Here is a 24,708-nt window from a genome sequence, read left to right as displayed (position 1 = left end):
AAAGTGGGATGTCTAACTAAAAAGCTGAACTCCGTTATGCTTTTCTCATATATCATTGACACTTTTCATTGATCCATCCTTTAGAACAATATTAGAGAGAAATAGAGATAGAGAAACAAATTGATCAAAGTAAATTTAACTTTTTTTCAGTTTTTGACAAACAAATTGATAATCACAATCTTGCTTTTGCTTCCTTGTTGATTTTTTTTTTTACTAGTTGAAAGTTTAACCTATACGCGGAATACCACTTGTCACCATAAGTTTAGGATTTAGAGTTTAACGAGTGCGGTATAACAGTGTGATTATCCTATAGCTTGTTGGAATTGGTATCTCAAAATTTATTATCAACAATGGTTTATAGCGAAAATGCGCAATATGTATATGATCACATGGATTTCTCTACTCCAACACAACCTCTATCTGTTTCCGAGCTAAGTTCTTCTTGTGTTCTTCTCCGTAAACTTTCATTCAAATCTTTCCCTAAGCCACTCTTGGAACTTCATCAAGAATCTCCTACGTTATTCTTTATTCCTATTCTAGCATCTTTTCCCTTTAAGCTTCTTTTGTTTTATGTATGCTTCCCTATAAATGTCTCTATGCTGCTGCCCAAGAACCCGCCTAATTAACCACCAAAGCCACCCAATAACCATTTCGTTAATGCCACTAATCAAAACTCCAACCCAAGCTTCCCTCAGCTACTCCTAGGCCCTCACCAAATCTCTCCTGAAAACAAAAATATGTAATGCCATAATTTAAAACATGTATATTTGAAATCTTTTACACTATGAATAGTCAAAAATACACCTTTTAGCCCATTTACACATTTTTCTAAAACACGACGCTTATGACTTCACTCTGAATCACTGGTTCCAGACTTCCAGTAGTCCTTTTCCTAATGTTACACCCCACTAATTCTTATCGATTCTTATATTGTAAAATATTTCTCTCTTGTCACGTCCATAAACAATAAAGCAATCTGCCAAACCAAAAGACCTGATAAATCAACCTCCTAACTAACCAGTTACACATCTAGCCGCTCCAGAACTGAGAGTTTTTTTGTTCACCAAATATTGAACCTTTTCGATTTTTCGACTAAACTATATTTTCATCTTATTATTTACTATAGTTAATTCATGTGTTTTTAAAAAATACAAAAACAGAAGTTTATAAACTCAAAATATTTTATTAGCCCATACTTTTCCTTCTTCCTATTCGACCATAGTCATACTATAATTATTTTCATTTTTTTGTCTAACACTTCGTAATAATATATGATGTGAAGTTGTAACTGGTCACCTAATCCAATTAACAAAAAGCAAAAGAACTTTGTAATCACTTTTAAATTATTATTATCATGAGATAATAAAAGAGAAAAAGGAAAGAATCATAGTACATATCAAAATGAAAGGTGACCACATGAAAATAAAGAGTAAAGTTACACATTAGACAAAGGAGATCTTTCTCACTGTCTAGTCCTAAAGACAATAGCCTACACATGCATGCATGCATGCAATTACAGAAACCAAGACACCCATTTTAACAACTCATAATAACTCCCAAACCCCATCAAAGATCTTATAAAAGAAAAGAACTTTTAACAGAATTAATTAAAAGAAAGATACCCATCAATTCTACTGCGTAGATAGAGACATATGAAAGAAGAGGGAGAGAGGGTTTTGTAGTTATTCAACGAATTATATCCAACGGCTGTTACTTTACCCTCAAGTACACGTGTTTTCGTCTTAGCCTTTGACACATCATACAGTGATACATGAATGAAACACCTGCAGAATCTCTTTTGTATTTGTTGTCTTTTCTTTAAAGTTTAGTACTGTCTTGTTTGGAGTTGATGGATGAGATTGGGAAAAGTTCAAGGGTTTTCAATGGTATCTTTGGACTGCTCATCATCATGTTACAACATGGAATGGGTGATGATGATGAGGGATATGATGGTCGTGGGCCCATATCCATCATCATCATCCAATCTCGACCGTACGTTGAGTTTGGACCCGTGATTGATTTTTGCATCAATATCTCTTCAGCTCCACTATTGGTGCAATAATATTCATTCATCACTTTGCTTTGAGTTTCTCCGCCAATTCCCTATATTTTCCAAAATAACCATCTAAAAATGATCAACATACAGACAAAAAATAAAGAAAACTAACAAAAGAAATTGTAGTATACATATTAGCAAGTGAATATTCTCTAAACCCCAAATAAATAATAACGAGTTCTTACTTGCGGCTTTCTCAGTTAGCCATGTAAAGGTTTTCGTAGCCAAAAATATAATTTTAAAGGTTTGAAATTAGTTTTTCGTCTTACATAATCTAGTAATATAAAAAATCATCATAGATATTAATAAACAAATAAAGCAGATTACAAGTTCAAATTTATTTCTTTTTTCTTTTAGTAGGTACACAATATTTTTGGTTATATCCATATAACCGATTTTGATAAAAAAAACATTGCATAAAAAATTCTTATGAAAGAAAAACGTTTAACAAAATAAGAAAAAAACAGACTCTTAGGTATATTACATACCTGATGAGGAAGACACATGGAAGAAGGGTGAGAGCAGCAAGCGAAGGACATATGATCATAAGGACGATGATGATTATGATGAAGATTATGATGGTGATGATGGTAAGGATTATGATGATCAATGATAGTATTATTAACTGGTTGAGACATCATCGATGACATTGGTTTTGGTTTGATTTGTTGTAGTTGGAGTTGAAGTTGATGTTGCTGTTGGTGAAGTTGCTTGGCTAATTTTTTCCTCAGCTTCTGTCTATCTCTCGCCTTATGGTTCTGGAACCAATAAAAGACGTTTTTGCCCTCGATGCGACCATAGAACGCCAAGTGAGCTGTGATCTGTTGTATCTGCACCGCATTCGGAGTCCGTATACCACTCCGGTACATCTCTTCCAAGATCATCAGTTGCTCCGGCGTCGGACACCACCTCGTTGAAGCCACAGGACTCATTCTCCGCTCAGACAAATATTGATGCTTTGTGTGTATGTGTTTGCGTTCTCTAGTTATCCTGTCTCCACACACTTAGGGTTATATATAGAGAGAGAGATGTGTGTGTGGATGAGGTTATTTATACCCGAAAATGGATGTTTATATGGTTAGAGAGAAAATGGTAAAGTTATAAATATTAAAGTGCATTGGAAAGGGACGCAAGAGAAGGAAGGGTTAGACAGAAAATAAACATAAAGAAAGAACATTGTACTATATTGTTCTTTATGTTATAGTATTGAAATTGGCCCAATCTCATATATGCTCCCAAAATTATTACGTACTCTACTTCTGTATATTTGAATTTAGTATATATGTATAAAGGAATATATTTTTTGGAGTAACTATAGTTTTCACCTTTCAAAGTCTATTTTGTCGGGGATTTTCACTTTCTTATACAGTAGTATATTGATACAGCCATGCAGGCGAGATTTACCATATATAATCGAATGGCACATAATTCAAACATCATTGGTTTCAATTCAAATAATTCAAACATCATTGGCTTCAAATAGAAAGAAACGTTACATAATCACTTTTGTTAAACATATAATCACTCTATATAAGAAAAAGTTTTGTAGAATAGCTTACGACATTCTCCAATTAATAATATACCAACTTAAAAGGAGAGAGAAAAGAGAAAAGGAACAAAAATCAAAGAGAAACAATGAAGGTGTATGGGTTCTCGAGGTGGATCATTCAATAGGTTTTTAAAATATATACAATTCTTTCTTACAATTAATTAAGACATTGACTCATCCTTCTGTGTACAAACATAAAACCACAGTACTATTATTTTTTATTTTTGTGCAGAATGATAAAACATACTACTACAAAACAAAGATAAACGCCAGTACTCATTAACAAATGATAAAAATACATTTTCATGGTTTATAAAAGTTCCACAAAATAATTATAGATATTAACCCTAAAATATATGATCAATCATATCAAAACCTAGAATAGATAAACATGTATGTATATATATGTGTGTGAATATGCATGTATGTAGAGAGAGAATGAAGAGAAACAATTAAATGATTATGTCATAATTACTTTATTATGATTTACTTCTCTCAACAGGATGACGTTGACACATCATATTAAAAGAAAAAATGGGTAAATTTTCTCCAATCTTTACATGGACAGACAAGCTAGTAAATTGGTAAAACAATGTGAAATGAAAAATACGCGTTCTATGTATTACTCTCTCTGTTTCAAAATATAAGACGTTTTAGTTAAAAGCAAGCCGATTAAGAAAATCTACTTTTAAAAAGTTCAGTCAATCATAAAAGAGACTGCATAATAGAAATAATCATAAAATATTAAAGTAATATATAATTTGCATAGAAATTTGAAAACGACTTATATTGTGAAACAAAAAAGTTTCTCCAAAACGCCTTATATTTTGAAACGGAGGGAGTAATTATGTTTTCATGATCATGATCTACATACAAAATTATAATCATAAGTCCATTTAATTTTATTTTATACACAGACATGTATTGATTTAACAAATTTTGTAAATTAAAACATAAAAATGTATCTCAAATATCACATCACACATAGAATTGTCTCTTTAGAATCTCCAGAAACTGAGCATTTTGACTATATAACGTCTGCATGCAAAAACATTGCATGCATTAGCATTCGCACCTATTAGTTGTCTATAGGCTCTAAAGCCCTGTCTCTGCCCCTCTGTCAACATTCTTGATTCTGGATATTCAATTCTTTTGGGACTAAAGGTTATTATTATTGTTCTCGTCTACAAATAATCATATTGAAATTCCATATTTTAAATTCTACATTACCAATAATATATCTGTTAAAAACTATAAAGTTTATACTCAGATTTGTTTGGTTCGGTGAAGAAAGTTTCAGGAAAGCTTTTTCAAAAAGCAAAAAAAACAAAGTTTCATGTCGGTAATATATAAACCGTAAAAAGTTAGATATTCATGATTTAAGTAATTAAAGTCCAATTTATTGGACGGCTATATATGCTAACGAAGCCACAAGATTTACGTATATCAATTCCAATACTATTGGTTTAGATTTATTGGTTCGGGACTTCATAAATTACAATGAAATAAATTAATAATAATAACTGTCATGATCATAAAATAACAAAGTTTAATATATAATATTGTATTCTGAATGAATTTCATAGGCCACGAAAGTATTAATTTTCGAATATAAATGCAAACCAATTACAAGTTTTTTGTAGACACGACTATTGTCTAGTGGTAAGAGAGAATAAAGGAAAAGTTGGAAAGAACTAATACATGTTCTACCTTTAAAACAAAAATTACATTTGTGTGAAAATGTTTGGGCTTGGATCCAAACAATTCACATACAATCTGCAATTAAGTTAATTAGATACCCGTGCATTAGTCGGAAAACATTACAAATTCGGAGTTAGGTTGTATAGTAGTCCAACATTTAGGTGTTAACAACGAGTCTACATGGTAGCACTTCGGTGCGTTCCCTCTGGGACTGACCGGATCAGCCGATCGGATATATAAAAAAAAATTACAAGTTTTTTTTTATTTGGCCATATGCATAGGATTTTTTAGTTCGTCCACGTGATACCAATCTAGCTTATTATATGATTAGCAAAATGAAGTTAAAAATATTTAGATTCGATACCTACATTTCTTTTTCGATAATTTTCTCTTTATTTCATGGGCCATTATTTCATCGTAATAAAATATAGGGGATAAAAATACTACTAAGAGACAAGACTATAAATGCATGCATACAGACAAATTGCAATTTGCCTCTGCATTTTCCTTTTAACACTGTCTCTTTTTCAATTCTATTTCCCAAAAATTAAAAAAATTGTTGTATTCATTCACATAAATGCGTAGTGTTCTGTCAACATTCTTATTAAATCCTAAACTGTTGGTAAAATACCAAATAGCTCTTTTGCTGTTTCGCATTTCCACTCTTTTGTCCCTATTTGTCTCTTTTTCAAACTAAAAATTCTATGAGAACACTTTATTGCACAATGCAAGTACGTATTGCTTCCGATTTTTAATTTCATTCACGTACACACGTACGCTTATACATTGAATCATACATATACTAATCTGTAAACTATTTAAGATACGTAAACCTACAACAACGACGTACCAATAGATGAAGTAATTGCAAAGCTGGACCATTTGACAATGTAATCGCAAAAAGAATGTCAAACTCATGTTTTTTCACGTTACAAGTTTGCTACTTCAATGGATACTATCACCAGTTCAATTGAAATTTTTTAAAAAATTAAAGTTTCTCCACAATTGTTGAATTTTTGATTGACAAAAGTTATTTCAAAACTAATGTTTTCATATAAATTTTACTGTGTGTATCCGCTTATATTAAAGGTTTTAATTTTTTATTAAAAACAAATAATAGTATATACTTTCATTCATATATGACAAAGTAACAAATTCTAAAGTGTTATTAACAAAAAAAAAAGTGTTGGTTTCGATAGTTATTTATAGAATTTAATATTGTATTTACATAAAATACATATGTAGTGGTAAAAAATAGAGATAATATCTTATAAGAATCTTGATGAGTAAATTTAAAATTTTAAAATTTTAATTTAGTGATTTGAAACACTTTTTTTTGTTCAAATTGAAACACTTTCTTCAAAAAAAAAAGATCATGAAAATAAAAATTTCTAATTTTGACAATTGTGGTTCCACGACATCATCCTTCTCGAAGTCTAAAATGTTTTTTTTTCAGCTAAAAAGATTGAATTAGAGTTTGTTTCTTTTCACCAAAATCCTACTTTTTCCTTTATATGATCATGAGCGACGTGTCAGTGTGTAAGTCAACTTAGTTGCCTAAAAAATGAGATTCCAATATCAAAATTAAACTAGATCCTTTGGATAACCGAGACATTGTCAACTAATTCCTTTTATTGTGAAGATCGTTAGGAACTTCTGAAACTCTCTAGAAAACCCCACGTCCCTTGAAATTAATGGAGCTCTCAGCTCTATCACTTGCATATATATATATATATACCATCTTTAACAGTGACCGTTCATGGATTATTTTGCCCCATCAATATGTATATGTGTATGATTTGTTTGTGATTTTTGTTTATCTTTAAAAGAGGGTTCACATCACTAGAAGTGTAACTCCAACATTTGAATTATAGATATTGAATTATGTTATTATCTATAGTTTGGAACTTTGGATATGCTATTATTATCTATAGTTTGGATAATTTGATTGTTAACTTCAAAATTATATATATATTTATATATATATATATATATATATATGTGTGTGTGTATATATATCAAGTATTATATTAATTTGGTAAACTACAGTTTATGAACTTTGAAAAATAGTTTCCATTTCAAAATTGTAGCTAATATGTTTTAAAAATATTAAAATAACCCTAAAACTAATCTCCGATTAATCTCCGATTTTAATCCGATTTTCCGATTAATCGCTAGGCCCATGCCGAGCGCCTAGCGATTTTTTAAACAAGGGATATGGGTATATGACACGTTAAATATATAGAAAATTTGATTAATTAATTAGCAAAGTAAAGAGAAATATAAAAAAAAACAAATAAAAGAGATGATTTGACGAGTGACTGATCAAAATATGGCAGACTGTCCGTACCTTTCTTTTCTAACTTCTGAATTGCTGACTTTTCTGTTCTTTCTTTCTTTTCTCCCACAAACACAATTAATTACCAATCTTTCGGAGTCAATGCACTTATCCCATTCAAATCTGAATTCTCCTTACCAACACACCTTCCTCAGTCCTCACATACATTGACATTTGACACATTCTTTGTTATTTCTCAATTAGTAAAATGATTGATTATGTAACCATAAAATGTAGTTTAATAGTTTATACCAATGTTGTTAGTTTGTTGTCATTTTGTTGTCATCTTTAGGAAAAATGCATGTTGACAAAAAAGAATGTAAATGGTCGATGTGTTCAATGTTTAGTGCCTCGTGGGATATTTCAAACGTAACACTATATCAAAGATTCAAATTAAGTATAACGTTTAAGACACACAAAAAAATTAGTTAGCATGAATAACTAAGTTTGTAAGAAAATATGTTTAAATGCAATAGCCCGATATGTCAATCGTTAATAGCGAGGGTTACACGATTGTATGAAACGATTTTTATGTAGTTTTAAATTCATGCAACCGTAATAACTCATAAACAATTTTTATTGTATATGAACAATCACATCGCGTCGCGAGTTAACTAATCATAGATATAATAGTATATAGTATAGCTTATCGCATTATATGCATATATATATGATAATAGATCTATGTTTTTAAAATTGAATATGACCACAACAGGAGTGGTCAAAACCAAAATGTAGAGAATTTATTATGTTCAATAGGGAAACTTAAGATTTTACCTCTGTTTGTCTACTTGGTGAATTGTTTAGGGTGAATATTACAATTATTATATTATTAATGATATCAACGCTGTGAAAAATTAGTGTCTCATTAGGTACTGTTGATAAACAGAAAAGTTAGACCGTAAGATATGATAATTCTATGCCAAAATTAATCACAAAGCCATAACATGTCACACATACCCATCTTCTTCTTCATTTATACGTATCATTTAATTTTTCAGAAAAATACTAAACACAGTTGGGGTATTTTGTGAAAGATTTTGTTTTCATATGGCTCTCAAACATATACATTCATACGAGATAATTAACCCAGAAGTAAAGATCTGGGATGAAATTAGTTTTTGATAAACTCTTGTCGGGGTCCAAAACAATTCTAACATTAGCCCATCATCTTTCTCTTTTTAGTCTTACGCGCTCATAAAACTGACGAAGTTTTTTTTTATTTCTTCTGAGACGAATATGCGTGGCTTTATAGCGTGCATGCATGTATACAAATATTAACAACATTCTATATACGTGTTTATATGTATACAAATGTTAATAACGTTCTATATACGTGCTTACGTGCATTTTATTGTTAATAACGTTCTATGTACGTGTTTACGTATATATAGATGTTAATAACGTTGTATTATATATATGTGTATATATATATATATATATATTTATTTACATGTATACATAGATCTAATAGCTTAACACTAGAATTACTTTTAACGCTCTATTTATGTGTTTACATATGCATAAATATTAAAATCGTGTAATATATGTTTGTAGCGTGTTAAAATTGCTTTAATTCGATAAACAAACAATTAGTGTTAGTTTGGTAAGGGTCAGTTCACGTGCTGAGCATTTAATGTCTGTCAGTTCATTTTCATTCTCCCCCAAAAGTCAAAGCATCTGTCACACGCATGTCAAAAAATCAACATGGCTTTTTTGTTATTATTGGGAAACTGAGGGCTATTAGTTACGTGTTTGTTTTTCCATTCGAGACAAAGAAGACATTTACAAATTACTTACTCTGTGTTTACCTCGGCGCAAACTCATCCTAATGAAAGCCTGTTGTTGATAATGTCGACTTGTAATATATTAGTTTGTGATAGTGTTATCGCTCGTTCATCATCCAAATTCAAACTCGTATATTGCATGTTATTGATAAAAAGTAATGATTGTTACAACAAAGATTTTTCGTTTATCTGTTATTATTTAAACTTATATGTTAACAAAAGAAGAGAATGTTAACAAACAAACAATGTTAACTAGGCTCATCATCAACATGTTAAATAACTAGGCAACATTATTTGTAAGAAAAGAAATCTCAGATTTATTGGGCTAAATAAATTACTACAAAGCCCATCAACTCAAGAATAAGCCCATCAAACAAGCTCAGCAAGAAAACAGTTTATTGGGTTGGTCATGTAAGAGGCAGAGCATCAAAAGAGTGAAGAACTTGTTCCAACAACATTCTCGTACTTGAATCCAATGGATTCTCTGGTTTATCTGAATGAACAACATTCAATAGATAAAGCTTGTTAGAACTCACAAACGCAGCTGAGAAAACCCTCTTAATCCCTCCTCTTGTACTATCAATTTTGTATTCAAACTCATACACTTGTTGTCCTAATCCTGATCTCTCTCCCACTGACACAACTTCTACTTCCTTTGTACTTTCCTAATTCAACAACAACAACAACAACAACAACAACAACAACCAAATCACATACACATTTATATAGAAAATCTTGTTTTTGTTTATTTTTTATTACCTTTCGTTTCTCTGCGTTGATGAGCTTATCAGCAACAAATTGAGGAGTACCAAATTGGTCAAGACTCTTTATACGGACAGGACTAACAACAACACCAATATTGTTGCTTCCATTGTTTGGTTCTTCAAACAGAGCATTAGCTCCTGCTTTGTCTACCTTGGTATAAGAAGAGGGTATGAGAAGAGTGAAGCCATTGTTGGAATCAGTGTATCTTTGAAGTTCTTCGATGGATTTGGCTTTATCCAATAAGAAAAACCCATTGAAGAAGAGTGTGAGAATTGAGAGATTTAAGTGTCTTTTGCTGAGACTGATCTCAGTTTTGGATGATGGATTTTGGGTTAAGCAGAGGATACGTTTATGGATCTTGTGATGAAAACAAGAAGAAGGAGATGATGATGGTGAGACGAGAGACAATTTGGGAGGAGCAGAGAAGTGAAGAGAAGCTAAGAAGCTTTGCGACCACATTTTGCTTCCTTCTCCCTTATCACATTTTTGAGGATAAGGATTTTTGAAAAGTATACCAAAAGTATACACTTGTAGAATCTTGTCTGAGACCTCTCAATTTTGTGAAGATTTCTAATGATGTAAATATGTAATAGACCAAAAAAACAAAAAAAAACAACTCAATCTTGTTTTTAAAATATGATTTTTCTAGTCGAATTTATCTAAATTAGACACACCTGTGGAAGACAAAATATTAACGAAAAAAGAAAGATACCATTAGCACAAAACTTTGATGGTCTGATTCGGTACACAGTCAAATTGATCAGTTTAACCAAAATTTTCTGCATTCAAAACTTTTGTAAACCATTGTCACTAAAAGAGAGAGAATTGGAGACAACATTTGATTAATCAGACATAGCGACATGCATATTCCTCCAAGGGTCAGGTATGTTCTGACCACAATCCTCCAGGATAGTCACTAATGGTCCAGCTCGATAGGAAGCAGCCTCCTTTTCTGTTATAAAGCTGTGAAGTACGCCGTGAACACTCTCTCTAGCCATACTCGTTAGAATCTGAGTGTAAATTTCAATTGATGGGAAAAAGTCTGGAAGTAGAACGGTTTCGAAGTCCCTCATAACTGTGGTATCCAACTGTTCTATATCAATCAAGTGTGCCACAGGTTTCCGGCTGAAGCCAAAGCCAAAAGAAAAAGAGAATAAGTGGTAAATATGAAGAAAGCTAAATAATACGCCTAAGTTGAGAAGCTCGTACCTCTTTTTGACCTCTGAGATTTTAGAGTCACTATTGATTGAGACAGATAGACCCTTGAGCTTAAGTAGAGCCTTTATCTTTTTGAAACTTTCTTCCTTTGTAACAATGTGTATTATCTTCGACGAAGATGAATCCAGATGCTCTGCAAACTGCAAAGGGAAAATAAAAAACATTAATATTGGCTTCAGTGACAGTTCTTAAGTAGATCCATCCCAATAGTTCTCCTGTTAACTGTTTGTTTTGAATGTCCAAAACTCTAGCAACTTTGCTTTCTTATAATCTCACATTCTTAAAACTTAAAACGCTAGGGTCATAGATAAATATAATGTATCATATGACGTACCTTCTGCAGCTTTTGTTCCTCCGAAGCGCAGACATTTACAGTCTGGATAATACAAGAGCCTTGGCTGGCAACAGAATCACTGACGGTTACTCTGTTAATTGATCTCCCCAAAAGACTCTGGACGGCTGGAATAGTGGAATCACTAAAACTGTCGTTGAAAACTATCGATTGGTGTTTGCTGGAAATGGCCTGCTTAATGGATTTAACAGCATCTAGATAACCACCAGTGCAAAGTGAACCTAGTTCATCAATTACCTGTGTAAGTGTGAGATATCAATTAGCAGTGTTGAACGCTCTTAAATATAGGATAAAGAGACTCCATAGCATGTGCTACATGGAGTTAGAGGGAGACCAACCAATATCCATAAACATAAGAAGATATATAGATGTCCTCCATAACATTAAAAGGCCAGAGAAAACTGTCATGAAAATGAGCCTTTCTTATTGTGGAAAGGTGTGGACTAAGTAGATATGTAGCTATAAGGATCAGGATTCAACTAAAGTAGAGAACTCAGAATGAAGTTTGGAAACCTGCCTAGTCCAGTACTAAGAATCTAAGATCCTTTAAGACAATCAAAGCAATCAATACTGGGACAAACTTCAAACAATAACACTGGGATAAATATTCAGAATAGGAAACTAAACTCAATCCATACCAGGCGGCAGATAAAGATGGTTGATGGTAGGGGTGTCAAAATGAGCTAGCTCGCTCAACTCGGCTTAGTTCATGATGAACTCGGGTATTTCATGAGCTAGCTCAGCTCAGCTCATTTATTAGATGAGCTTTAATATATAAACTCGGACTCAGATTATCTTGGTCGCGAGTTAAATGAGCTAGCTCGCGAGATCATAACAAATAAATATAATAACAAAAATATTGTAACTTTTTTAAAAAAAACTTAAAATAAATTCAATAATATAGTTAATTCTAAAGTTAAATAATGGAAATAAATCCAAGAAAAATAATCTCAAAACACAAATTTTCTAATAGAATAACTCTAGTTTTGTTTAATTTAAATGAAAAGATATATATGCTTCTGTTGACATTTTGTATATATTTATATATATATATATATATATATATATATATATATTTCTAAAAAAGCCGAGCTCATGAGCTAGCTCATGTTCATTAAAGCTCGCTCATATAACTCGCGATCTAAAAAAAGCTCGATCACATAACTCATTTATTAAATGAGCCTAAAAAACAGAGCTCGTGCTCATGAAAAATCGAGCTGAGCTGAGCCAGCTCATGAGTTGCAAGCTCATTTTGACACCCCTAGTTGATGGTATATTATTGAAAGCTTGAAAAGGAACAAATACTAACAAACATCTTTGAAACAAAAAGGACCTGCCAACCTTCCTCACTACAGAAGTCGACATAAAATCTTAATTGAAACAAATAAATTTGAAGCCATAGTAGGTTTTTCAAAGTAATACGATTTGGACATGTTTGGACTGCAGTTGTAATGAAACATGAAACAAACAGGAGAAAGATTTTAGCATACCAGCAATGAAACGCTGGATATATCAACGCCCTTCAAGTTAACAATCTCCAAAAGTCTCTCAGGTGTAGCAACTATAAATTCAGGCTCAACACTTTTCAATCTACAGCTCGAAAGGCAGTTTGTCAGAATAGGAGGGAAAAAAGAAGGAGATTATCCTTAATGTAGCAACAGCATGGAAAATGTGTAAAACAGACTATACTGCAGAAAGAAAAAATAGATAATGGAATGGTTAGATGTACCCTGAAATCTGATGATCTAGTGATGCGCCTTGGTGTAAGCTCACTGTGTGAATTCCAATACCTTTCAGTGCCTTGCAAACGGATCGGACCTAAGCATGAGAAAACAAAAAACACAAATGGCTGCATTATGCCCCTCGTCGAGATATATAATACAAATAAAATCAGGATAATGTAATGTATTATGCATATTTGGTGTCCGAAACGGTTCATTTTATCAAGTCTTCATAGAAATTCACTAAATGAACAACAACATGGATCACATCCTAACCTGAGAAGCTTTGGACTGAGATGGCACAAGGTACAAAAGAAAAGGACTGTTTCCAACCTCCTCCTCCTCCTCCTCCTCTTCCTCCTCGTCTTTCTCCCGTCTAGCAATAGCATCAGCTGCACTTGAAACAATCCAAGCAATCTGTTCCACAGTAGAAGACATTCCACTCGTCTCCAAAATATCTTTCCCAGATGAAAAACATTTCCAGAACTCAATCCCCCAAGTGCTAGTGAACAAAGACTTATCATGCTGTTCACTATATGTACTATCTTTACGAAACGAGCTCTCAATCTCATTCAAGTTTAACATGAGAAACTTTGGTGGACCATCCATCTTCTTCTCAACACCATCAATGGACATAGTAGATGGTTTCTTCTCTTCTCTACTCTTAACCTTTTTCTTTTTCTTTTTCTTTTTAGTTATATCACCTTTACCTTGTCTTTCATTGAATGGATCTTCAAGTGTAGGAAGCGTAAAACACATTCCCTACGATTCATCAAACACATAGTCTTCTCTCAAATTGAACATTTCCGATTTCAAAAACCCTAAAATCGAATCGAAGTGAGATACCTGACACATGCTGCGTTTACCAGACTTGCGGCGTTTCTTGGCGGCGATAATGGCGGAGATACGAGCAGAGACGGTGGCGGTATCGTTCTTCCTACTCATCTTCTTCCTCGTCAATTTATTCTTCTTCCTCTGCACATTATCGTCTCCTTTCGCCATTTTTGGAGGTTAGCTTCGCGGCGGCCGTTGCTTAGCTTTAGCTTCGCTTCCGGATTCTTATTTCGGGTTTCTCCTTTATATAGTTGTGGCACAATCGTAATTTAACAGAAGTTTTGAGGGTAACAGTGTCATTTTCGTCATCGAATTTCACAAATTAATCTCCGTAGAACCGGCTTGATTGGTTTAGTAATAAACCGGACTTTTGCAAAAACCGGCTTCATCTTCACTAAATCGAACAAAATTGTTGCTTACATAAACGAAGCATTCTACATATCAAGAAGAAAATTATCAAAATTTTAACAATCTTTTGTTTTTTTTTTTGTTTTCAAAAGAAGAATCGTCATTGATGATGATTAAGTCGCTTGATCTGAGCAAATCTTGATCTCTTCTTGTTTCTCCTCGACACAAACATTAGATTCTACAAGTGTTTTCTCTTCCTCGACTTTAGTCTCTGTCACATTAGGCTGCTTTTGACGGTGACTATGATCATATTTTGAAGAAGCTAAGTGATCCAAAGCCATTACTACATCGGCTATCACCGGTCTCATACTAGGCTGTTCTTGAACACACATTGCAGCTATTGCAAGTGCTTGATACAATGCTCTAACCGGGTAATCTCCTTCGAGTAACGGATCAACCATTTTCTTGAAATTCTTCCTATCTTTAAACAACGGACGTGCCTGTAAAATTACGTCGAAAAGTGTGAATTATGCTCAACTAGAAAAAGAAGAGAAGCAAGACTTATAATAGAGCTAGAGATCTTTATATTTACCCATTCAACTAGACTCTGGTGATTACGTGTTCTCGTGTTATCGAAAGCTTTCCTTCCAGTGATAAGCTCCAAAAGAACAACTCCGAAACTGTATACATCTGATTTGAATGTGAGTTGTCCTGTTAATGCGTAATCAGGAGCACAGTAACCATATGTTCCCATAACCCTTGTGGAAACATGGGTTTCACTCCCTCTTGGTCCGACTTTAGCTAATCCAAAGTCGGAGAGTTTTGCGTGATATCCTTCATCGAGCAAGATATTCGAACATTTAAGATCGCGGTATATCACAGGAGGTTTCATTGTATCGTGGAGATACTCTAGTCCTCTTGCTGCACCAGCCGCTATTTTCATCCGAGTGCTCCAAACAAGCGGTTTTCTACCATGAGGAAGATCTAAAACCAAACAAAATATACGAAAACAAGTTAACATAATCAACAAAGCAACCCGATGCAATACCAATATTATGATCCTTTGGCATACCACTTTTTTCGTTCTGTAATACGCGTAGAAGGAAAGATAAAGACCACTTTAAGTTGAGGTATACAACATACCATGGAGGTGATTTTCCAAAGAACCTAGCGGCATATACTCGTAAACCAACAGTCTCTGAACACCCTCAGCACAAAATCCAATAAGCTTCACAAGATTCGGATGATCAGCGAGACTTAACGTCAACACTTCAACAACAAATTCCCTAATTCCTTGAGCACCATTCCTATCAAGTTGCTTAATTGCAACAACCTATCAAAAACCCAAACACAAATCCTTAAAACCTCTAATCAGCTAGCCACATTACACTATAAATAATCAATCAAAAAACATATATACAAACCTGATTGATTTTCTCAATGAAACCTTTGTAAACTTTTCCAAATCCTCCTTCACCTAGAAAACAATCACTCTTAAAGTTTCCGGTCGAAACAGCGAGTTCTTCAAACGTAAAAGTCTGTGCTTTCTTCCCTATAACTTCATCTTCAACGTTAGTATCCTTAGCATCCAAAGCTAATTGATCCTCCTTAGTAACTACCTCCTTGCTTACATCTCCACATAGACTAACTTTTAAACAATCTACACGAATCCATAAATACAACAATAAGAACACAAAACCTAAAAACGAAGAAACCCAAATCGAAACTACTAAAACAGAGGAATACCCACATCGCAAGATTCCAAATTGAGGAATAAAAATCGATTTTTTATCGAATTCAAGTCGATACCTGAGCTGGGTTGTGTCAGATTTACGTTCTTATGGACGATGTTTGAATTGATGGTGAGTTTTTTTGGGGTGAAATCGTTGTTCTTCGTGGTTTTGATATCTGATCGTTTGTTCGATTTCGTAGTGCGTCCGAAACATCCCATCGCTAAAATCTAGAAGCTTTTCTCTCTCTCGTTATAGGAAAAAACCCTAGAAAGTTTGGAATTAAACAACGGAGAATTAGAAAACGTAAAAATCTGATTTTTTGGGGAAAGAAGATGAAGAGTTACGGAAAAAGAAACAGAGAGAGAGGAGAGGGTAAAGTGAGAGAAGAGATGCTAATTTGAACTTTTTTAAAGGAAGAAGAAACGTAAGTTATTGTCTACGGGAAGGTGTACCATAAGGGGTTATTAATAGTGGCCAATAAGGTGCGTGTAGTTAAATTTGGGTCTTGTGGAGTAAGTCAAAGTGAGATGTGACTTTGTGGGAGCTGCTTGGTCAAACCTTTTGTATGTCAAGAAATTTGTTGACAAAATTTCTTAAAGCTCCGTTTTGAGAGCACCAATCCGTTTTAAAGGAAATACAAAGTAGAAATCACCGGAGAAATGCGATTATCGGCGTTTCTAACCCGAAATGACAAGAAGATATATGTTGTCACAAGATCTAGAGTGACTTAGTGTATCCATCATGCCCATTCTTCATTGCTCGAATGTCTTGGAAGCGTATCATGAACCATATGGTCGACACTTCATCATCAGTAGGGCCATGTAGCTTTTGATGGCATGGATCTTATAACAATGGAAGATATATCAAGATCATTTCTATTTGGACGAAACCAGGTATATGCATGATGCATCTAATGAGGCATCATTAACCACTTCGAGTGGTAATTTATCCAAATTTTGGAAGAGTTTATTTTCTATTTTATGTTTTTTAGATAAAACGGTTAAATGTTGTCTTTATAAGAGATAATCTATATATTTTGTTATAGTAAGATCATTTTCTTGGAGCTGATGGAATTGGAAAGAAAGCTTATGATGTTTAGAGCATAATCCATTTTGCAATACTCTTATTGCTCTAAGGTTGGTTATATATATATATATACAAATATTGGAAGAGTTTTCCATTATTATACGTTTTTTATAAACTACAACATCTACGGAAATTGATTTACATCGTGGAAAGCCAAAACGGTTGATGAAGGTTTATCCTAGAACATATAATCTTTTTTTTTTTTTTTAAGTATAGTATGAGAAAACTCTCGAAGCTAATGGAATTGAAGAGAACGCTCATGTATGCATTTTCAAAGGACATTAAAAAGTGTCGTTCGTTATTTTCAGTGGCGGATCTAGAACAAAAATTTAGAGGGGGCGATCAATATTTATATTTGATGTAATATATATATATATAATAAAAAAAAATTTTGAAAATATTTTTTGCTTTGTTATTTATGATATATAAAATTCATTATACTATATAAGAAAAAGTAAAATAGATACAATATTTCTATTAAAAATCATTTGAGTTTAAATGAATCAAAGAGTAATATTTAAAAGTTAGAGATTTTGAATTAACATATTTAGTTTAAAATTTATATTTACTAAATTTTTAGTTTTTTACTAAAAAAGTTTTATAAAAAACTCAAATATTTAGAAAACAACACATAAAAAATTAAAAAGAAACCAATTATCATAAATATGAACCGTCAAAGTTATGGGATGAGACAAATTTTTTAAACATTAATTTTTTAGTTGATACAAAAGGAAATAAATATTATGATCTATGCATTTAGATAATGTTGTTATTTCTATTTGGATTTAAATTTGTAACTAATTTAGCTAAATTAAAGGGGCAAAGAGATAAGTAATATTTATTTACCCTTTTTATGTAATGTCAATTTGGTTAATTGGAAAAAAAACAAATTAAGGGTGGCAAGAAAGATTTTTTATAGGGGGCAATTAAATTAATTCCTTAAAATTCTTCAAAGATTTCAAAAAATTAGGGGTGGCAACTGCACCCATCTTAATTGAAGTAGATCCGCCCCTGGTTATATATCTATGAAGTCACATAAACAGCATAATCCATCTTGCAAGACTCTTATTGCTCTAAGACGGTTAACAACCGTGTAATAAGGCTTACCACATAAAAGTTTTATGCTGTAAGCGCTCTTTTGTTCTGAGGTTCGAGGACTGCTTCGGAGAGGGTTTGCTCGTGGAAACTACGATGAGGACCTGAGTTCTTTGGAGCTGAGGTAATCACGCAAATGTCCAAGATTCGTGGTTTGGAATCAGTGTTTCTTTTTCGGGCCTCTGCTGGATGTTTTTCACTTGTGTTTTCCTTGTCGTGTTTCTGTTGTAATTGTAGTTTTAAGTTCTAGTTTTTGGTCTTTATGTCTTATGAGTTTCTTCTGTAATCTAATCGCTGTCGCAAATATAAAAATGGTATAAATACGTAACATGTTACCAAAAAAAAAAAGTTTCTGATTTTTGATGGACCACTTGTTCTTTGAGTTTCAGCCGAAAAGATTTAGCCAGTGCTTTAAAAAGTGATAGAATAGATCCCCTGATTTTAAAAAGTTTAGGGCCACCAATATTTTGATTTCATAGTATAATGTAATCACCGGTTATATGAACTGTCAATAAAGCCCACCTTTCTTATAAGCTTTACTTGTGGATAAACTTGTTATCAAATGTATCTTTACTGGTTCGACTTCCAAAGCACATTCTTTTATTTTATTTTTTCGTCTAAAAGATTCGTTAAACAAGGGAAAGCAAAAGCTCCAAAGGATACGGGGAACAAACACTCAAACTAGAGAACCATATAATCATAAAAATATAAAAATTTAGATTCACGCACAAAGATAGTAGAAAGTATTCTTTTTAGCTAATTCTCCTGAAAATGAATTTTTAAAATGAAATTTTTCAATACTGATTACAAAATATAAAACTTTTGATTATAAGTTACAAAGATTAATTATTAGTACCATTCATAACTTTTATTTGTTATTTTTTACCCCTCCAAATTCACTCTGAAAATTGAGTAAGATAAAGATAAAAACAAATTTTATTTTTTGAACGCAAGCAATACGTTGTTATTAACTTGAAGATACATAATGAAAATGAATGGATGATGTTACCCTTACCAACAACATGAAAAAGAAGCATTATTGTGGAATGTCGATTTAAAGAGAAAAACAAGATTTTGAATGGAAAATAAAAAGACAAATAAAGTTTGGTTTCGTGTATAACAAGAAACAGTCTACAGTCCCCGGGACGGAGCCGGAGGCGGCGGAGACTTATTGTCGTTCTGCATCATGACTTGGAGAATGGAAGCCACAGTCTGAATCAAAGTCAACACGAGGAGAACAACGGCGGCGATGGTGGCAGTACCGGTCCAAAGATCTTTGAAATAAACTCGCCGGAGAGTGCCAACCGATCTGTTGAGACGATTGTCGTAGTGTTTGTTGAGGTTTTCGACTATATCACAATAGTGAGATCCGAAATCCACGAGCCCTAAACACAGCTTGTTTACCATTTCTGTCACCGATCCTTGATGTCCTAACCAGTTCTTTACAATTCCTTTCAACGTAAAATGGGTTACAAATCTTAGAATTGAAAAAATAAAATAAAACACCAGTTTACTAATTTATAATATGAATGTCCAACTTGTTTAGTAAAACAAAATCGTTATTATAAATATCTGATTATATTTGAGATATTTAATCTAACCCTACTATGATGATATTCAACTACCTACAAGGCTACAACATAAGACTACCAAAAAAAATATCCAATTTGAAATCTAACCGCCGTTGATGGAAACCGAAAAATTGAAACCTGAGTTTTCTTTTGTTTTTAATCAGGACAAAATGAAACCAAAATACAAAAATTATACTGTATTCGAAAATATTTTAAAATTATGTTTTTGTAAAGTGCGTTTACCTTTCTTGACGAGCAAGTCAACGTCTTGGTCGGTATTGATGAGGAAATCCAAGAAGGAGATGTAGTCACAAACATAAGTAGTTCGAGGGTAATGACATTGCTCGAGTGCCATCAAATTCCTCATAACCCTCTCGGTGTTGTCTTCCACTGTGAAACAAGGCATTTTCAAGATTCCGTCTTTGAAAGTAATCACCAACGATAAATCATTTTCTTCATCCACATTCACAAAATTCACTCCTGCACTGTCTAGTTTGTCTGCGTTGTACATAATCTTTCTGCTCTTCGGTGGCTCATTCTTTGCTATACTGATTTGTTCTTCTGCCAAAGAAAGTGTGCTGACACGGACACACCGAAACAAATCAGTAAAATGTTGGAATCTCACTTCTTCTTTGATCTTTCCCTCGAAGCCAAAAGCTCGAAGGGTAATGTCACGAAACGTTTCCTTAGTATCAAGATTTGAGAAAAAAGGTTCAAAGAGTTTCTCTAAAAGGGCATAAGGAAGTTGGTTCTCGAGCAAGATTAGATCTTCTAAAATGGCGGTAGAGTTTATGAGACGACTCTGGTTGAAAAGAATATCTTCTTTCTTGCTGAAGTTTAGAGTACTTCCTGTTTGAATGAAGAACATTAGTATGAACACCGAGTCATGGAGGATCATTTCTACGAAATCTTTAGTATTGATCCAAATCGTTGACTCGGCGTAGCTATCTCTTATGAATTTCTCATTTATTTCGATGAGTCTCCTGAACTCTTTGACAGGCTGTTCCCCATATATATCTCCAATACTATCAAGGCACTTCTTCTTGTGAAGCTCCATGTTGAGATAGTTCAAATATCTGGAATAATCTATACGTATTAGCTTAACTTAAAATCTAAATGTTTCAAATAAAATTAATACTATGTTGTTCATTGTTACCTTAACTCGGTTTTATAGCGCTTGAAGGCTTCAACTTTCTTGGAATGGTGAAGAGGTCCGATTAGCAGCATTTGAGGAGTGTAAGCCTCGGGGTTCACTTTGCGTAACCGGTCTGGTACTCTATAGATGCAACAAAACTCGGGTTTAACCGAAGAAGACCAAAGACCGGGTATCTTAGAATCCGGTTGAGTCGTTGTGTCTTTAGAAAGCCGTATCTGAATATATTCTTCTCCCATAGGTCTTGTTAGCATTGTTCCTCGTTCTAGATCCGAAAATATTTGTTCCTTCTCCTACAAGTAAATAGTCAATTTAATAGTATAACAAACAATTGATAAAAATTAAAAAGTATTACTCCCTCCGTTTCAGTTTAGTTGTCGTTTTAGGATTTAAATTTTGTTTCATAATAGTTATCGTTTTAGGTTTTCAATGCAAATGTTTGGTCAAAATTCCAGTTTTATCCCTACTGTTTTAATGTTTTGGCCAATGAAATTTTTTATAAAATATATTAATAAAGGGTAAAACAGAAAATTAAATGCTTTTCTTAATTTGTGTGAAAAAACCTTAAACGACAACTAAAACGAAATAGAGGGAGTATGTTTTTATATATTTTTCTTAACACACATGAACCTATACTAATTGCATTATCAATATTGGATACGTACCTCGTTGTTTTTAAACATCTCGCCCAGAACTGTACTTAGAGATGTGGAGGGCTAAGGCAAAAACAAAACAAAATAAGACTATTAATTTTTTCGGATAAAATATGCATCGTAAATAAACTTTAAAATATTAGTGATGATTAAAACTATTTTTGGAAGAAAAAACATTAACCCTATTTTACTCTAAAATAAAATTTTAAAATCAGAAAAATAGCATTAAAATACATATTGTATACCAATATACCAAATAGCATTTATGTAGATTAGATACTATATTTATTTTTGTTGTTTAAATTAACGAAATAAATGTAAGAAATGTGAATTACATATTATCAAAACTGATATTAACCCGTAGAAGACGAGAAGATGATAACAACAACTTCAAAAACACAAATATATATATATATATATATATATATATATATATATATATACACATATTTAACTGTAATAGTTTTACAAACGATGATACAAAGGAGAAATAACATACTAGTAAAAAAATTTATGATGTACAGCTATAATAAATTGGAAAATGTAAAATCTATAGAATTATTTCTCTTAGTTCAAGTATATCATCATAAGTTCTCACCAAAAAAAAAGTATATCATCATAAGTTTTTTTCTAGCTGAAAGTTTAGGGATAAAAAGACATTATTTTTTAATTTTTTTTTAACACAACTGAATCTGCTAAATGCGTTATGAATATTGAATACATACCTCATTGTGTTTGAGGATCTCACCCAGGGCCGTGCCTAGAAATCTAGAGTGCTAAGAAAAATAAAAAAATGAAACGTTAAGTTTAATATTTTTATTCGGATAAAAGATGCATCATAAATAAAGCTTATAGTTTTATATTGTTAATTATTAGAGGTAACTAGCAATTTTTTACTCTATGAAATAAAAAAAATAAATCAAGAGAAATAACACTAATTAAAATACATCTTGTACCAATATATATCAAATAGTATTCATAGTTTCGTACCTCGTTGTCTTTGAGCATCTCGCTGAGGGCCGTGCCTGGAGATTTGGAGGGCTAAGGTGAATAAAAATAAAGTGTTTAATATTTTTTTTGGATAAAATATGCATCATAAATAAAGTTAAAAATCTTATTTTGTAAAATAATTGAGATAATCTCAGCAATATTTTTTCTACTCAATGAGATAAACTTAAGAATCAAGAAAATAGCTCTAGAATACATATTGTACCAATACATATTTTGTTGTTTAAACTAATGAATTAAATGTAAGAGATGTGAATTATAGATGATCAGAACTGATACGAACTAGTAGAAAAAGATAAAATGATAACAAAATCTTTAAAAACACATCAATAAATAAGTAAATTTTATTTCCTATATACGAGCGGGCTTTTTTATATTTTTATTTTAAATTAATGTTGAATATTTGTATTGATCAATTTTTTGGTTATTAGTGTTATAAATATTCACTTTTTATCCATTATATTTCCTGTTTTATAATTTATTTTATCGATTAAAAAAATTATAAACCTATGTCCACAGTAATAAATATGGAGTGGAAAAAAAATCTTATCCAAAAAATTGAATCAATCAGTAATTAAATGATTCGTTTTGATTTTGGTTTCTTCTAAAAACCAGTTCGGCTACAATTATTAAAAAATAAAAATGTTTTGGTTTCGGTTCGGTTTAGTTTAAAACCATTCATTTTTTTGTTTATAAATTTTATTATTATAATATTTATTTGGTTCGATTTTAATTATTTTTGCAAGAAGCTTCTTGGTAATATAAGTTAGATGAATAACTTTTGTAAATCTAATGATATTTTTAAGAATGTTTATATCAATACGTGCATGTTGGAGAAAAGAAAATCAAACTCTTTGAAAGATGATATATTTCATAATAATATTAGGTTTAATATTTAATTGGTAAAGTATGTTGGAATGTGCTCATGGTTTTATCGAATCTAAATCAAAATGATACAATTTAAGATATAAAATCTAATATTACTTTTTTTGCAAAAAATCATGGAATAAACTGAAAATAACCAAAATCGAACTAAGTCGAATTGTATATGATTTTTATGTTGTTTTATTTTTATAAAACCGGTAAATCGTAAGACCGAGAAAAGCAAATCGTCACCAATCCGAATTACATATGGTTTCTATTTTTTTTTGTTTTTATAAAACCGATAAAAACGTACAGAGAAGACGAAAAGGACCGATAAAGATGAAGCGAATCATTTTTTTAATGATTCATTTGTGGACACATGGCACTCTCTAGTGTGTTGACATGGTGAAAAGATGGAGAAAGTTGACCAATTTTCATATATATGATTGGATACGTACCTTGTTGTGTTTTATATACCCTCGCTTCAGGAGTATCTCTTGAGATTCTGACAACTAAACTAACACGAATAAAAAAATGAGATTTTTAATATATTTTCTTAAAATATTGATCTTAAATAAAGTTTAAAATATTATTTTGAAAAACATTAGAGATAACTAACACTATTATTTTGCTCGACGTAATAAAATTTTATAATCAAGAAAAATTGCACTGAAATACATATTCTACCAGTATACTAAATAACTAGATTTTAATCAGCGGTACACTGCGGGATGATTTATTTTTAAAGTTAATATATATATAATTTTTCAAATTGTTAATAATAGTTTACAATAGTTATTAAGTAACGTATACCACGAGTCCACGAGACAATTGTTAATAAACTGAAGATTTAATCCGTATTAAAGCGGTATGTTA

At 32.1% G+C, this 24,708-nt stretch overlaps 5 protein-coding genes across 5 annotated transcripts in view; all 5 read right to left on the bottom strand.

Annotated features, from left to right (window-relative positions):
- Positions 1 to 1,374: 1,374 nt before the first annotated feature.
- Positions 1,375 to 3,279, bottom strand: LOC9315237 (WUSCHEL-related homeobox 3). The gene is made up of 2 exons (XM_002879124.2): positions 2,545 to 3,279; positions 1,375 to 2,103 (listed from the first exon to the last, which is right to left on the bottom strand). The coding sequence occupies exons 1-2, from the start codon at positions 2,986 to 2,988 to the stop codon at positions 1,819 to 1,821; spliced, it is 729 nt and encodes a 242-aa protein (XP_002879170.1). The 5' UTR covers positions 2,989 to 3,279; the 3' UTR covers positions 1,375 to 1,818.
- A 6,381-nt stretch (positions 3,280 to 9,660) lies between these two features.
- On the bottom strand, positions 9,661 to 10,749 carry LOC9315236 (psbP domain-containing protein 2, chloroplastic). The gene is made up of 2 exons (XM_002879123.2): positions 10,191 to 10,749; positions 9,661 to 10,096 (listed from the first exon to the last, which is right to left on the bottom strand). The coding sequence occupies exons 1-2, from the start codon at positions 10,653 to 10,655 to the stop codon at positions 9,839 to 9,841; spliced, it is 723 nt and encodes a 240-aa protein (XP_002879169.1). The 5' UTR covers positions 10,656 to 10,749; the 3' UTR covers positions 9,661 to 9,838.
- A 138-nt stretch (positions 10,750 to 10,887) lies between these two features.
- LOC9315235 (probable ATP-dependent RNA helicase ddx5) lies at positions 10,888 to 14,554 on the bottom strand. Its single transcript, XM_002879122.2, has 7 exons — positions 14,334 to 14,554; positions 13,764 to 14,249; positions 13,496 to 13,584; positions 13,257 to 13,356; positions 11,749 to 12,003; positions 11,406 to 11,554; positions 10,888 to 11,321 (listed from the first exon to the last, which is right to left on the bottom strand). The coding sequence occupies exons 1-7, from the start codon at positions 14,487 to 14,489 to the stop codon at positions 11,039 to 11,041; spliced, it is 1,518 nt and encodes a 505-aa protein (XP_002879168.1). The 5' UTR covers positions 14,490 to 14,554; the 3' UTR covers positions 10,888 to 11,038.
- A 135-nt stretch (positions 14,555 to 14,689) lies between these two features.
- LOC9315234 (probable serine/threonine-protein kinase PBL6) lies at positions 14,690 to 16,812 on the bottom strand. Its single transcript, XM_002879121.2, has 5 exons — positions 16,479 to 16,812; positions 16,094 to 16,329; positions 15,813 to 16,002; positions 15,262 to 15,653; positions 14,690 to 15,169 (listed from the first exon to the last, which is right to left on the bottom strand). The coding sequence occupies exons 1-5, from the start codon at positions 16,618 to 16,620 to the stop codon at positions 14,843 to 14,845; spliced, it is 1,287 nt and encodes a 428-aa protein (XP_002879167.1). The 5' UTR covers positions 16,621 to 16,812; the 3' UTR covers positions 14,690 to 14,842.
- Positions 16,813 to 19,549: 2,737 nt separating this feature from the next.
- LOC9315233 (UPF0481 protein At3g47200) overlaps positions 19,550 to 24,708 on the bottom strand; it is a 6,369-nt gene continuing 1,210 nt past the window's right edge. Inside the window, exons 2-8 of the mRNA XM_021027305.1 lie at positions 24,291 to 24,344; positions 22,951 to 23,001; positions 22,686 to 22,736; positions 21,973 to 22,023; positions 21,311 to 21,600; positions 20,398 to 21,230; positions 19,550 to 20,034 (exon numbers count right to left, since the gene is read on the bottom strand). Coding sequence (XP_020882964.1) covers positions 19,715 to 20,034; positions 20,398 to 21,230; positions 21,311 to 21,600; positions 21,973 to 22,023; positions 22,686 to 22,736; positions 22,951 to 23,001; positions 24,291 to 24,344 — 1,650 coding nt within the window. The 3' untranslated portion in view covers positions 19,550 to 19,714. The remainder of the gene's footprint in view (positions 20,035 to 20,397; positions 21,231 to 21,310; positions 21,601 to 21,972; positions 22,024 to 22,685; positions 22,737 to 22,950; positions 23,002 to 24,290; positions 24,345 to 24,708) is intronic.

The sequence above is a fragment of the Arabidopsis lyrata genome, assembly GCF_000004255.2.
Source record: "Arabidopsis lyrata subsp. lyrata unplaced genomic scaffold ARALYscaffold_4, whole genome shotgun sequence".
In the NCBI taxonomy this organism is placed as follows: domain Eukaryota; kingdom Viridiplantae; phylum Streptophyta; class Magnoliopsida; order Brassicales; family Brassicaceae; genus Arabidopsis; species Arabidopsis lyrata.
This window is presented reverse-complemented; position numbering and strand designations above follow the sequence as displayed.

Coding starts and splice junctions, on each gene's coding strand:
- LOC9315234 (XM_002879121.2), bottom strand. CDS start 16,620: ATGGGATGTTTCGGACGCACTACGAAATCGAACAAACGATCAGATATC. Junction 15,654..15,812: donor TTTGGAAAATCACCTCCATG/GTATGTTGTATA, acceptor GTTTGGTTTTAG/ATCTTCCTCATGGTAGAAAA. Junction 15,170..15,261: donor ACCAGAGTCTAGTTGAATGG/GTAAATATAAAG, acceptor GTAATTTTACAG/GCACGTCCGTTGTTTAAAGA.
- LOC9315236 (XM_002879123.2), bottom strand. CDS start 10,655: ATGTGGTCGCAAAGCTTCTTAGCTTCTCTTCACTTCTCTGCTCCTCCC. Junction 10,097..10,190: donor TCAACGCAGAGAAACGAAAG/GTAATAAAAAAT, acceptor TTGTTGAATTAG/GAAAGTACAAAGGAAGTAGA.
- LOC9315235 (XM_002879122.2), bottom strand. CDS start 14,489: ATGGCGAAAGGAGACGATAATGTGCAGAGGAAGAAGAATAAATTGACG. Junction 13,357..13,495: donor CTAGATCATCAGATTTCAGG/GTACATCTAACC, acceptor TTCGAGCTGTAG/ATTGAAAAGTGTTGAGCCTG. Junction 12,004..13,256: donor TATCCAGCGTTTCATTGCTG/GTATGCTAAAAT, acceptor ACACTTACACAG/GTAATTGATGAACTAGGTTC.
- LOC9315237 (XM_002879124.2), bottom strand. CDS start 2,988: ATGAGTCCTGTGGCTTCAACGAGGTGGTGTCCGACGCCGGAGCAACTG. Junction 2,104..2,544: donor CCATGTGTCTTCCTCATCAG/GTATGTAATATA, acceptor TGGAAAATATAG/GGAATTGGCGGAGAAACTCA.